Genomic DNA, 12,176 nt, shown 5'->3' with positions numbered 1-12,176 from the left:
GTGTGAACGGAGAGTACCTAAACCATTTACGATTTGCAGATGACATTGTGGTCATAAGCCACGATCCCAAAGAATTAGAGGAAAATCTTAATCAGTTATGCACAGTTAGTAAGAATTTTGGACTAAAGATGAATATGGCTAAAACAAAAGTAATGATAAACAAGTATGCCACGGAAAGGGAAATAATGATTGAAGGAACAGTAATTGACAAGGTGGAGTCATATACTTATCTGGGACAAGTTATTAGCTGTAATAATGATAAATGGCTGGAAGTCAAGAGAAGAATAAATTTTGGATGGATAGCATTCAGGAAATATCGTCAGATACTGAAGAGCAATATCCCAGTTGTCTGAAACTTAAAATAATGAACTAATGTATACTCCCCACCATGACTTATGGAAGTGAAACTTGGGCACTCACCAAAAGAATGGAAGAGAAGCTGAGAACTACACAGCGAAGAATGGAACGAATTATATTGGGAATCAGACTGTTAGATAAGAAGAGAAACACATGGATTAGGCAGCAAACTCAAGTAAAGGACATTCTTATCAAAACTAAAGAACTAAAATGGTCTTGGGCAGGACACATAGCTCGAAGACATGATGACAGATGGACTAAGAAAATAACAGAATGGTACCCAAGAGGAGCTAGAAGAAAACCTGGAAGACAAAGGCGGAGATGGATAGATGAAATTCATGAGTTTTTGGGTAGTAAATGGATGTCCAGTGCTCAAAACAGAAGGAACTGGAAAGTTGCTGGAGAGGCCTTCATCCTGCAGTGGATTGAAAATGGCTGATGATAATGATGATTTCTGTGCCATTTATTAATTGTGATAATTATAGTCCTGTTAAGATATTTTGCTATGAACTTTTCTGGAATTCATTCCTAATCAGCTTGGCTTGTAATTCTATTAGTGATTCTATAATACTTTTGATGTTATTACTTATTTTTTTTATAGATCTAAAACTCTGTGAAATAATTATGTTACCATGAATCCTTTTTGAGATATTGGAATGCCAGTGAGTTAAGCTAATAGCTTCAAAGTTAAAGTCCTTATGTTTGTCATATACTTTGGTATACCATTTATTATCAATTTTATATATATCTGTATCTAGATATGTTGCAGCTGCAGTGCTATCTTTAGTGGTACTTTCCAGTTGTAACTCCGGAGGATATTGCAGTGCAATACCTTTCTGAAAGTGGGGTTCATTTATTACAATAAGATTTTATTTAGGTTTCTTTCATAATAGTGTAGGTAAAGATTTGCTACTATACAATAACTGCATGCCCCCATAGCTATTCCTATATGCTGTTTATGCCGACCGGGCTAGCCGGTTGGGTAAAGTACCTGCCTGGCAACCCAAAGGTCGTGAGTTTGAATCCCGCCTAGGGCTTGGATCAAAAGTACTGCAAAAACCTGGGAGGTGCATTATGGCCACAGATGCCGATGCGCCAACAACTACCAAAAATATATATATATATATGCTGTTTATATACATTACTACCATTAAAGATGTGGCAGTTGAATAAACATAAATTAAGATGTTATCCCAATACATTTTTTTTTAAACCAGTAATACTTGTCACAAGGAAATATACTATGATACATGGCATTGTTTTTGGTTTAAAAAATGGTATGATAAGTAGCACATATAGCTATAATAATCAACATTTAAATCATTTATTGAAAGATATATTCAAATTGGGTAATATATCATTAAGCACCAAAGCATATCTAAACTTCATTTTTCAAAACTTAATTATGGACAATATTCATATTGAACAGATTATCAAGCAATTTAATTTTGCTCTGCCTATTTCTAGCCCATGTATCAATATACGTTTTAGTTACACTAAGATAATAGGACTAACTGTCTGCAATTACAAACAAGTGGCTAATAATCTCATCAATAGTGATCATGAAGCAGAATGCTTATGTTATCTCCCCAAATATCAAATATTTTTAGATGAGCACCATAAGCATGTTATAACTGGAGATTTAGCAATAGTTCCTCACACTGAATTAAGAAATATGACATCCTGTGGATTCAAATTTAGACCATGTACAAAAAATAGTTTAAATCTAATTAAAAAACAAATGAGAAACAGACTTGATACAATTTCATTTAAAACTGGCATACAAGTATAACACCATTGGAAGCTTTCCAGATGTGGATTGCACTTACCTATGAAGCTTTAGGAAAGCAAATAGGCTATGTGTTCAAAAGTATTAAACCAGCCAGGATACTTGATTTATGCTTAATCAAGCAACAGTTACTAGATTTACAATCTCTAAGTTTATAATTACTACCATTGATAAAGCAGCCAATAATTATGGTATGATATGCAAAAAATTCTATACCTCCACTTTATTAAATGAACTGAATAATAGTACCACCTATAAAATTGAGAATTGAGACATCTAATAATAACATTATCATTAAGAAACTACTGACCATGAGCAAAAAGTTAAAATTAAATTCTAGCAACTCTACATCCTTCCTAAAATGAAGCTTCCAGACCTGTACAGGGTACTCAATGTGTGACCTGACCATTGCCTTATACAAGGGGATAATCACCTCCTTGCTCCCAAAATTCCTGTATATCATTGACAATACCCCGTAACCTTCTCAGGTAGCCTGTATGCACTGCTCAGAAAACTTCATATCTGACTGCACAATTAATCCCAGGTCTTTTTCATCCTCCACTACCCTGAGTGTAACACCACCCAGTTGGTACATTACTCTGGGGTTATTGCTACACATATGCAGTACTTTGCATTTTTCAATGTTAAACTTCAGTTACCACATCTCAGCTCATCTGCACAACTTTTCCAGATCCTGTTGCAGCAGCAGCAGCATACTGTCGTTACTGTTATTAACAACCCTGCCAACCTTTGTATCATCTGAAAACTTAGACATTAAGCTTAGTATACCTTCATCAATGCCATTGATAAATATACACAACTACAATGGGCCCAACACCGAACCCTGAGGGACACCAGTAATAACATTAGTCCACGTAGAGCAGTATCCATTGATTACCACTCTCTATCTTCTCCCACTCAACCATCCTTTTATCCATTATAGCAACTTTCCCTTAATGCCATACTGCTCCAATTTGTACAGTAGTCTTCCTTGTGCAACAATATCAAAAACCTTTCCTGAAATCCAAGTATATGATATCAAAATTATTTTTTCCAGCGAGTTCCTTTGTGACCACGTCATGGTATCCAATCAAATTGGGGAGACAAAACTTCCCCTTAACAAACCGATGCTGTGTTTGAATTATTACTGCTGTCCTGTCTAGATGATGTTGCAGTGCTTCTTTAACCAGTGACTTCATTATTTTCCCATGGAACAGAAGTCAAACTAACAGGTCTGTAATTACTCCTGTCACCCTTTGATCCCACTTTGTGAATTGGAGATACATTTGCACATATCCGGTCCATGGGTACTTCCCCTGAGTCCAAGCATACTCTCTAATTATGGCTAAAGGTTTGATACTTCCTTTGTCACCTCCTTTAATATAACTGGATAGATCCCATCTACCCCAGGTGCCTTTCTTATGTTTAACTTTAACATTTCCACTTTGCTCTCAGTTATTACAAAATCATTTAACTGTTAGGGTTTGATAAACATCTGGCCCTCTCCGCCTTGTGTCTACATTCACACATAACTCCTCATGTGTGAATATAGATTCAAATTACTCATTTAGTTTTCAGCTATCTGAGAATGATCATCTACAGTCAAACCATTGTTATCAAGTGGACCAATCTGATTCATCATCTTCCTTTTAGAGTTTATATAAGTAAAGTCTTTATATAAGTAAAGCCTAAGTTAGATTGTATCTAACTTAGGCTTCTCTGTTGCCTGATAATTTATACGCATCCCATGCATTTTTCTTCTCCACGAGTCTCATTAGTTCATCTGACATCTATTTGGGCCTTCACCTAGAACAGAATTTCTTAGTTGGAACAAAAAGCATAGTAGCTTCCAAAATTACTTCCTTGAATGCTACCCATTTAGAATTTACTGTTGGTAACATCATCAGTTGGTTCCACTGTATAGAACTTAAAAAATCACTGAGACCACTGTAGTCACCTTTACAAAAGCAAAAACCCTTCCTTTTACCCCTGATGATAGTTATATCTTTAAGTAAATCCCATAGCAGTACACTGTGATCACTGCCACTTAGTGGTTCCTTTATCTGTACATCCTTAATGCATGAGTAATCACTGCTGATAATCAGATGAAGTGTGTTACTCCCTCATGTTGCTTCTCTAACATGCTGCTGTAGAAAACCATCATCCGATAAATCCGCAAAAGCCTTTCTAGTGTGCGAGAGACCAACCCACGAGTTCCAGTCTATATCTGAGAAGTTAAAATTCCCCATTATAAGACACTCTGATTTACTGGCCCACTCTGTTTCTCTGTATAATTGTTAATTGTACTCATCAGAGTCATTAGGCCTATAACAAACTCCTGCCCTCGTTTTTGCTTTCCCAATGCTTATGTCATACCAAACTGACTCAACATTGCACTGTCCATCTATGTCAAATGGATGCACTTCATTAGATTTTGTGTTTCTTAACTAACAGCATAACCCTTCCTCCATTCCTATCCTGTCTATCCTTTCTATACACATTGTACTCCCCAAATTCCAATTCTGCATTCCTTATATCTATGTAACACCACTTCTCTGATATCCCAACAGTATTAGCCTTTGATGTCTTGACCAGAATTTCAAATTTATCAAATTTGTTTACTTTATCCTAGCATTGGTGTATGTATACAAGTATACATGTACCTGTTTTTACTCTTAGTTTCTCTAACACAGCCCATGTATTTACTTGTTTCATGACTCCCAGCAGTTCCTGAAATCCCCATCAACTTGCTTTTCAGGCTGCTGCTTATTCCAATAGAAGCAATGCAAAAATCATTTCTACCTCTGCCTGCGGCTACTGTTAATCCCCCCAAGTTAGCAGTTTTCCGACCCACCTAACATTGCCTCGATAGCATCAGCAAATATTCTTGCACTCTTTCTCTTTAAGTGTATCCCATCCCTGTAGAAGCAATCGCTCCTGTTTACAAGCATAGACCGCACTGAGAAAAATTCTACCCCACAAGCCCTGCACATTCTCTAGGGCAGAATTGATTGAAAAGGCTCTCATCATATACTCCCTCATATTGTGTCTGTGCAGGATTGCAGACACTTTAAACTTAACCCTAACTCGTGACTTTTTTCCAACATTGACCTGTACTTGCTAAGTAGATCCGCAGGTCTCCTACACTTAATGTCATTAATACCAATGTGTACAACGCTATCACCTTTTGTGCCTTAAAAGATGATATCTTCTGTACAATGTCATAAACTTTTGCCCCAGGCAGACATACCATGGTCCCGTTTCACCTATTCTTTTTGCATAATATATTTCCCATCTCCCTGACAGTAAAGTCACCAATAATAACTAGCACCTTTATCACCAGCACATTCTGCCTTTTAGATTGCCACTGTGTTGTCTGGTGCAGAAGAGTGAGCTCTGGCATTGAGTTGGGCAGCTGAGAGCCTGATGTGTCCCCCATTTTAATTCCTTCGAGGGCATCTACTCAACTCTTCAAGCTCTCATAGATGCCCATCAGAATGCTGAGTTGGTGCCTAATTTCTTCACATTCTCTGCACCTAGCACATACAAAAACATCCTCCATGGCTAGATCATGTCCTATTTTAGAAAGATCCGCAAACATGTCACATTTTGCACATTTTTTTAGACTGTGATGCATTGGAGAATTGTCCCCTTTAGTTCTCCCCCGAACCGCAGTACTTTTGGTACTTTGCGCACGTTGCTTTTGCTGCTCTAGTCTGAGGCATGATTTCTGTTTAAATACAATGTAATTAACAATAAAAATTAATAAGATTTATAAATTTAATTGATTAATTTCCAATACTATGCTAAGCTAACAGATTCCTACTACAATGCTACGTATTATGCTAGTTTTACGTTATACCTTATGCCAGTGGTGTCCAACCTATGGCCTGCGGGCCAAATCCAGCCCACGAATAATTTTTATAAGGCCTGCGTGGAAAGTGAACTAAAACAGCATCGATCACCACTGCTTGTACAGGCATGCAAACATTCTGCTCCACTGTATCAAACATGTACATGTGGTTCAGTGCAGTCATATGTATGCTAAATACAGTTAGCTATTTTAATATAGCTTGTTCATTGCATTGAATTAATTATTAATTTGTATTGAATTTAAAAAAAATCATTCTGAAAAATGTTCCAAAAGGGGAAAATCGATTTGGAGTCTCGTGTTTTTGATCCAAGGTGGACTGAAGACTATTTCTTCATTGAATACCACAAAAAAGCAGTGTTTTTGGAGATTGTGTGAGTTTTTAAAGAATATCATTTAAAACGACACTGATTCCAATTATAAATCTTATGATCAACATAAAGGAGTGCTGCAAAAAAAGAGGTAGGCGCCTCCGTAGCCAGGTGGGAAGGAGCAGCAGTGCGTAGCACACGCTTCTTGATTAGACCGGGGTTCGAGCCCGTCACCACCAAATACGGAGGATGCGGAAAGGTCAGAGAATGACCACCGCATATCCCTGAGCAATATGGCCTTAGTTGCTAATGCTCCTAAAAACCAAATAACTAACTAACTAGCTGCAAAAAAGAAGTGTTCAAAGTTACAAAATGAATTAAGAAAACAACAAAACATACTGAAAACGTATCATTCAAGAAATTTATCTGCTGTACGTGCTAGTTATCAAGTTGCACATTTGATCGCTTTTGAAAGTAAACCGTACAATGATGGTGAATTTGTTAAAAGTTGTGGAAGAAATTTGTCCAGAGAAACGAACAGTGATACAAGACATTAGTTTGTCTTGACAAACAATTATGCGAAGAGTAGAAGATATTGGAAAGAATTTGTTCGAACAACTTTTGGAAAACATAAAACAAATGAAATATTTTAGTGTGGCACTGGATGACAATACTGATGTAAATGACACAGCCCAACCCCTTATCTTCATACGTGGAATTAATGATAATTTTGTACCAATTGAAGATTTAGCTGATCTACAGAGTATGCGTGGAACAACTACAGGTGAAAATCTTTGCCAATCTATCGAAAAGTTAGGATTAAATATTAAAAACCTGGTAGGAGTCACATCTGGCGATGCAAAAAATAGGATTGGTAAAATCATTTGGCTTATGGATAGAATAACCAAGAAAATGATAGATGTCGGAGCTGAAATTCCGATTGTAATTCACTGCATTGTGCATCGGTAAGCTCTGTGGGAACGTAGTGGATCTCCAACACGTTATGAATGTGGTTATTTCAACTGTAACAAGATCACATGATCACATGGCCTTAATGTGGCTGTTGAAACGTCACCCAATGTTTCAACACAAAAAAAAGGGAAACCAATAAAACAACTATCAAATCAAATATGGAGTGGCTGTTTGATCTTGCAATTCATACATACATTTCTAGCATTTAAATGCTCTTAATTTAAAACTACAAGGGAAAGGAAAATTAGTCTGATTTGTTTGGTGACATCAAATCATTTCAGAATAAGTTGTTATTATTTAAATCCCAGTTGAGCAAGACAATTTAGTTCACTTTGAATATTGAATTGAGCTAAAGGATAAGCACATTTCCAAAGAATCATTGCCTTTCATTATTACAATTACTTTTTGACAAGTTTGAAAGTCGATTTTCTGATATAAAATCCCATGAAAAAACAAGCTTTTGTTTGAGAACCCATTTACTTCTATGGCTGAAAACTACAATCCCAGATTGAAACTTGAAATTATTGATCTTCAGGCCAAAATATGATTCAAAAATAAGTATATAGACTGCAAAAATAAACTATTTGAATTCTACAATGTTTTCCCATCTGAAGATTTTCCGCTAATAAAAGAAAATGGCATGAAAATGGCTACTTTGTTCGGATCAACGTATGTTTGCAAGCAGATTTTTTTTCACTCGTAAAATCAAATAAATATTTGAAAAGAAACAGAATAACAGATGAGCATTTTTTTTTTTTTTTTTTTTTTATGAATACTCCAAACACGAGAGGTATTAGAACCTATAGTACCGTGCATGGGTTGGAGTTTGAGGGGAAAAAAAAAAAAGAGTTTGAGAAGACGAAAGAAGATATTTGTTGACATTAGACTTGAACTTCTGTACAATACACCGTAATTTTCAGGAAATGAAATACGTATGAAGGAAAATTTTGGGGGCACGCCCCAGATGTGGGAACAATGTTCCATGGTAAGCCGGATTTGCGATTTGTACAGAGTGAACAGCTGTTTTGGAAGAAAAGTAATGCCAAGAGCGAAAGAAAAACAAGTTTTTTAGATGCAGAGGGAGCAACATATGTAATATGCTTGTGCCAAGAGAGATTAGAAGTCAGGGTAATCCCCAAAAGAGATATATCATCTTGCCTAGAAATCGAAGTATCACCAAAGATAAGCATAGGAACAGAAGAATCCTTTTTGTGAGATGTAAGACAAGACTGAGTTTTAGAAGGATTGAAATCAACTAAGTTTTCTTTGCCCCACTGGAGAATTACCCGGAGATCAGCATTAAAGGAATAGAAAGGAGATATTCGTGAAGTTGAAGCTGATTATGCAGGGCAAGGTTTCTCAAACTGGAGTTTGGAATGCAGTGTGCTATCCTCAGCAAAACTATGGATAGGATTTCCAATCAATGAAAGAAGGTCATTAATATACAAGAGGAAAAGAATGGAGGGGAAAGAACTGAACCTTGGGGGACACCAGCATTAGTAGAGAAGTTAGAAGACAGAGAGCTGTCTACCATCACCCTCTGTGAGCGGTCAGAGAGAAAACTGGATAACTAATTACAAAGAACAATTGACAATCCACAAGATGGAAGTTTGTTTAGAAGATCTTTATGCCAAATACGATCGAAAGCCCTTGAGATGTCAAGAGCAATTGCTTGTGTTTCACCGAACTTTTCGATTGAATTTGCCCATAAATTGGCAACATAGGGGTTTCTAGATAGTTTAAGAGTTGACGGTTAAGTGATTTCTCCATTACTTTAGGAAGAGTAGAAGTAATTTGATGGGAAGGATTTGTCACCCTTTTTAGGAACTGGCTAGATATGAGCAAATTTCCAAGCAGAAGGAAAAACACCTTTGGAATAAGAAAGTGAATAAAGGTGGCTTAGAAGAGGAGTAAGTTCAGGGGCGCAGGTTTTGAGAACAAGTGGAGAAATACCATCAGGACCTAGAGCTCCATTGAGAAATACCATCAGGGCATTAAATGTTAAGTTTTTTCCAGTAAATGTTATTGTGTATTGTACTTAATAAAATTTTCGAATATTTCAATTTCAGGTTTATCATTATATTTATTTTTTCACCTTAATATTGAAAAGCAGTGATCCTTTTCAGGTTGTAAATTTTCTAAAATGAGCATTTAAAAGCAAAAGTAAAGTATTTGTTTTTTTTTTAAACAAAAGTGAAGTATTTCAAACAGAAACAAAAGTAAAGTATTTAAAAAAAAACAAACAAAATTAAGTCATATTTTTATAATTATTTTAATAAAATCTAAAAAATAAATGACTGACATAGATTTGTTGCACATGAAAGTGCTGGGAATTTGCAATTTTTTATATATAGCTTGAAAAGAAAAAAATGGTAACATGAAAATAGAAACTTCCTTTTACGAGTAACAAGATATAGAAAATTTGACAATTTTTTCTCGAATCACTCTGTGCGGCCCACGAAACAAATCTAACTTTGAATACCACCCCTGTATGGGAAAAGGTTGGACACTACTGCCATACGCTATTAGTTTGCGATATACGTTATGCTATTCTATATCGATACTACTACAATGGCGGCAAGTTTCAAACAGTAAAAGTTTTACCGATACTAAGTAATCACCTACAAAATCTCTAAGTTCAAAATAAACTAAGTATCGTAACTAGGAATATAAAGCTACTTATAGAAAATAAATTACTATGCCAATTAAGTCAATAAAATGGCAAAAACTTAAGAAAAACTTCTCTATTAGCTGGAGCTGTAAAAACTTTGCCCACACAGCGCTAATCATTTATAACAGAGGGTTAAAAGATGGGAACAGCATTTATCATCCTCAAGCAACAGTGATTTAGAATTTGATCTAATCAGTGATAAGTTAATTAAGGTGTAGTTATTTTTATCAGTCACTTTGACCTACACTCAAAATTTTAATGCTAATGAAAGTGGCAGTTTGGACACTTCGCTAGTTCAAATTAAACTTTAGTTTTAATCCACGTAACTGGCTTTGGCCCTTTTACATGTTCTGTAAATGTGTTTTATATCAGATTTTAAATATGAATTCAAAATAGGTGCTGTTTTAAAATATTTTAAAAGTTTAGCAAACACCCCTTTACCAGTGGGGTGGGTAAAGATAAACACCTTTTTAGAATACTCTGTACCCTCCAATCAGCTGTAAAGTATGCTTTGTATTAGGTTGTAAATAAGAGTTTTAAATAGTAATGCTTATAATTTGAATGTCTGTCATGTTGAAATAAGATGGTGGATTGATGGTCCATGAGCCCTGGGTTTGGTGCACTAATTAAAAACCAGTAAACTGATTCAACTTTTAAAAAAAAATGTTTACTTTTATATTACCAAAAAAATGCTTCCTTTTTCATCTGTTGATTTCTTGCTAATAATTCTTTTGTAATAAATTGTGGAAGTATTACAGACTTGACTTGATACTGCCAATTTAAATGCATACATTTATTGTACCATTCAGAAAGTTTTGTTTCAAGCTCCTCACGTTTTGTGCCTCAAATTCGTTTCCTGATTTTTATCACTGCTCCAGTGTCATCACACACTTTTTAAAGATTTTTTTTTTTTTTCCAGCTTAATTTCCAGGCTTAGCTCCATAACTGCTTAATTTCCATAACTGCTAGATTAGTTTTAATATAAACATACCTTGATTAATTTAACAACACAAGCTTCAAAAAGATATCAGTTCATAGCCTTTTAAAAAATATATATCCCAAAAAATGGATTATAACAAAAGACTCTTTGAACATGGCACAGCAGTTGCAACTGACAATTCGGAATGTTTTTCAGGGTGTATTTTTATTGTAGCTACCATAAACTGGCTTTGTTTACATAAAAGTAAATTAATAAGTCTGTGCTATCTTTCAGGAAACGCAGAACCCAGGTGATCACATGCATGCTGGTCAATGGGCAATAATAGAACAATTTTGTCGAACTCCGTGTTAACTATGCAGAATGACATTATCTATTTTTCACAGGGTGAAAATAGACTTTGTAATACCTATTAACCAAATTTTGCAATAAACAAATATGTTTATATAGAAAACCTATCCTTTTCACAGGGGAACAATATGTACTTTGTACAAACAAGAATTTTGCATAAACCGAATTAGTATTAATGAAATTCTACTGTAGTAGAATCTCATTAATACTAACTTTCAAGAATTTCATTGTCTTAATATTTTTTTTTCTTGATTCTTTATAACTCAATGTTTTTGCTCTATAATGTTAAACTAATTATTGTCACAGTTTATTCATTATATTCTAAATAGCTTATATTATAAAGATTTATTTTTTTTGCATTAGGTGTTTAAACATGCCAAAAGACTAAGCTATGGTGAGCATGATGTTTCAGCAGTGTACCTTCGAGCAAGGTTTTAAGGTTTCACATTGCTTTTTGAAATTGGACATTGGAAATAAATTTGAGGATATATATAAAAAAAAAAGCAATATCTGCTTCATCCTACAAATCACTCAATAACTGTTTACAAAACAGTGTAAAAAGTGTGCTAGCAAGGTAATCTAATAACTTTTAACTTATAACAAAAATGTGTCTAAGGGATGTGGTTTATTTTTTTTATTTATATTTCTTTCTTGAATTGCCACAAATTCAACTACATTTTGATTATTTTCACATACCTTCAATAATATCATTTTGAACTTAGTGTACAGAATAACTAAAATATTTAATATCTATAATTTATTGGCTATTTCCACATTATGTTGAAAAAGTATAGAAAACGTAAAGGTCACTTCAATTGCAGCATAGTGTTTAAATTTGACAAGGAATCATTTCATTAAGTTATGATGTACCAAAACTTAATCGCAGATAATGCATTTATATATATGACTGAATTAAT

At 34.8% G+C, this 12,176-nt stretch overlaps 1 protein-coding gene across 2 annotated transcripts in view; it reads left to right on the top strand.

The window, feature by feature from the left end:
- LOC150085518 (uncharacterized) overlaps positions 1-11,734 on the top strand; it is a 384,896-nt gene extending 373,162 nt beyond the window's left edge. For both annotated transcript variants that reach the window (XM_090373310.1, XM_090373309.1), the window contains one exon: positions 11,623-11,734. In XM_090373310.1, coding sequence (XP_090229436.1) covers positions 11,623-11,697 — 75 coding nt within the window. In that variant the 3' untranslated portion in view covers positions 11,698-11,734. The remainder of the gene's footprint in view (positions 1-11,622) is intronic.
- Positions 11,735-12,176: the final 442 nt, after the last annotated feature.

The sequence above is a fragment of the Mastigoproctus giganteus genome, chromosome 5, assembly GCF_048544385.1.
Source record: "Mastigoproctus giganteus isolate SK-2022 chromosome 5, ASM4854438v1, whole genome shotgun sequence".
NCBI lineage: Eukaryota > Metazoa > Arthropoda > Arachnida > Uropygi > Thelyphonidae > Mastigoproctus > Mastigoproctus giganteus.
This window is presented reverse-complemented; position numbering and strand designations above follow the sequence as displayed.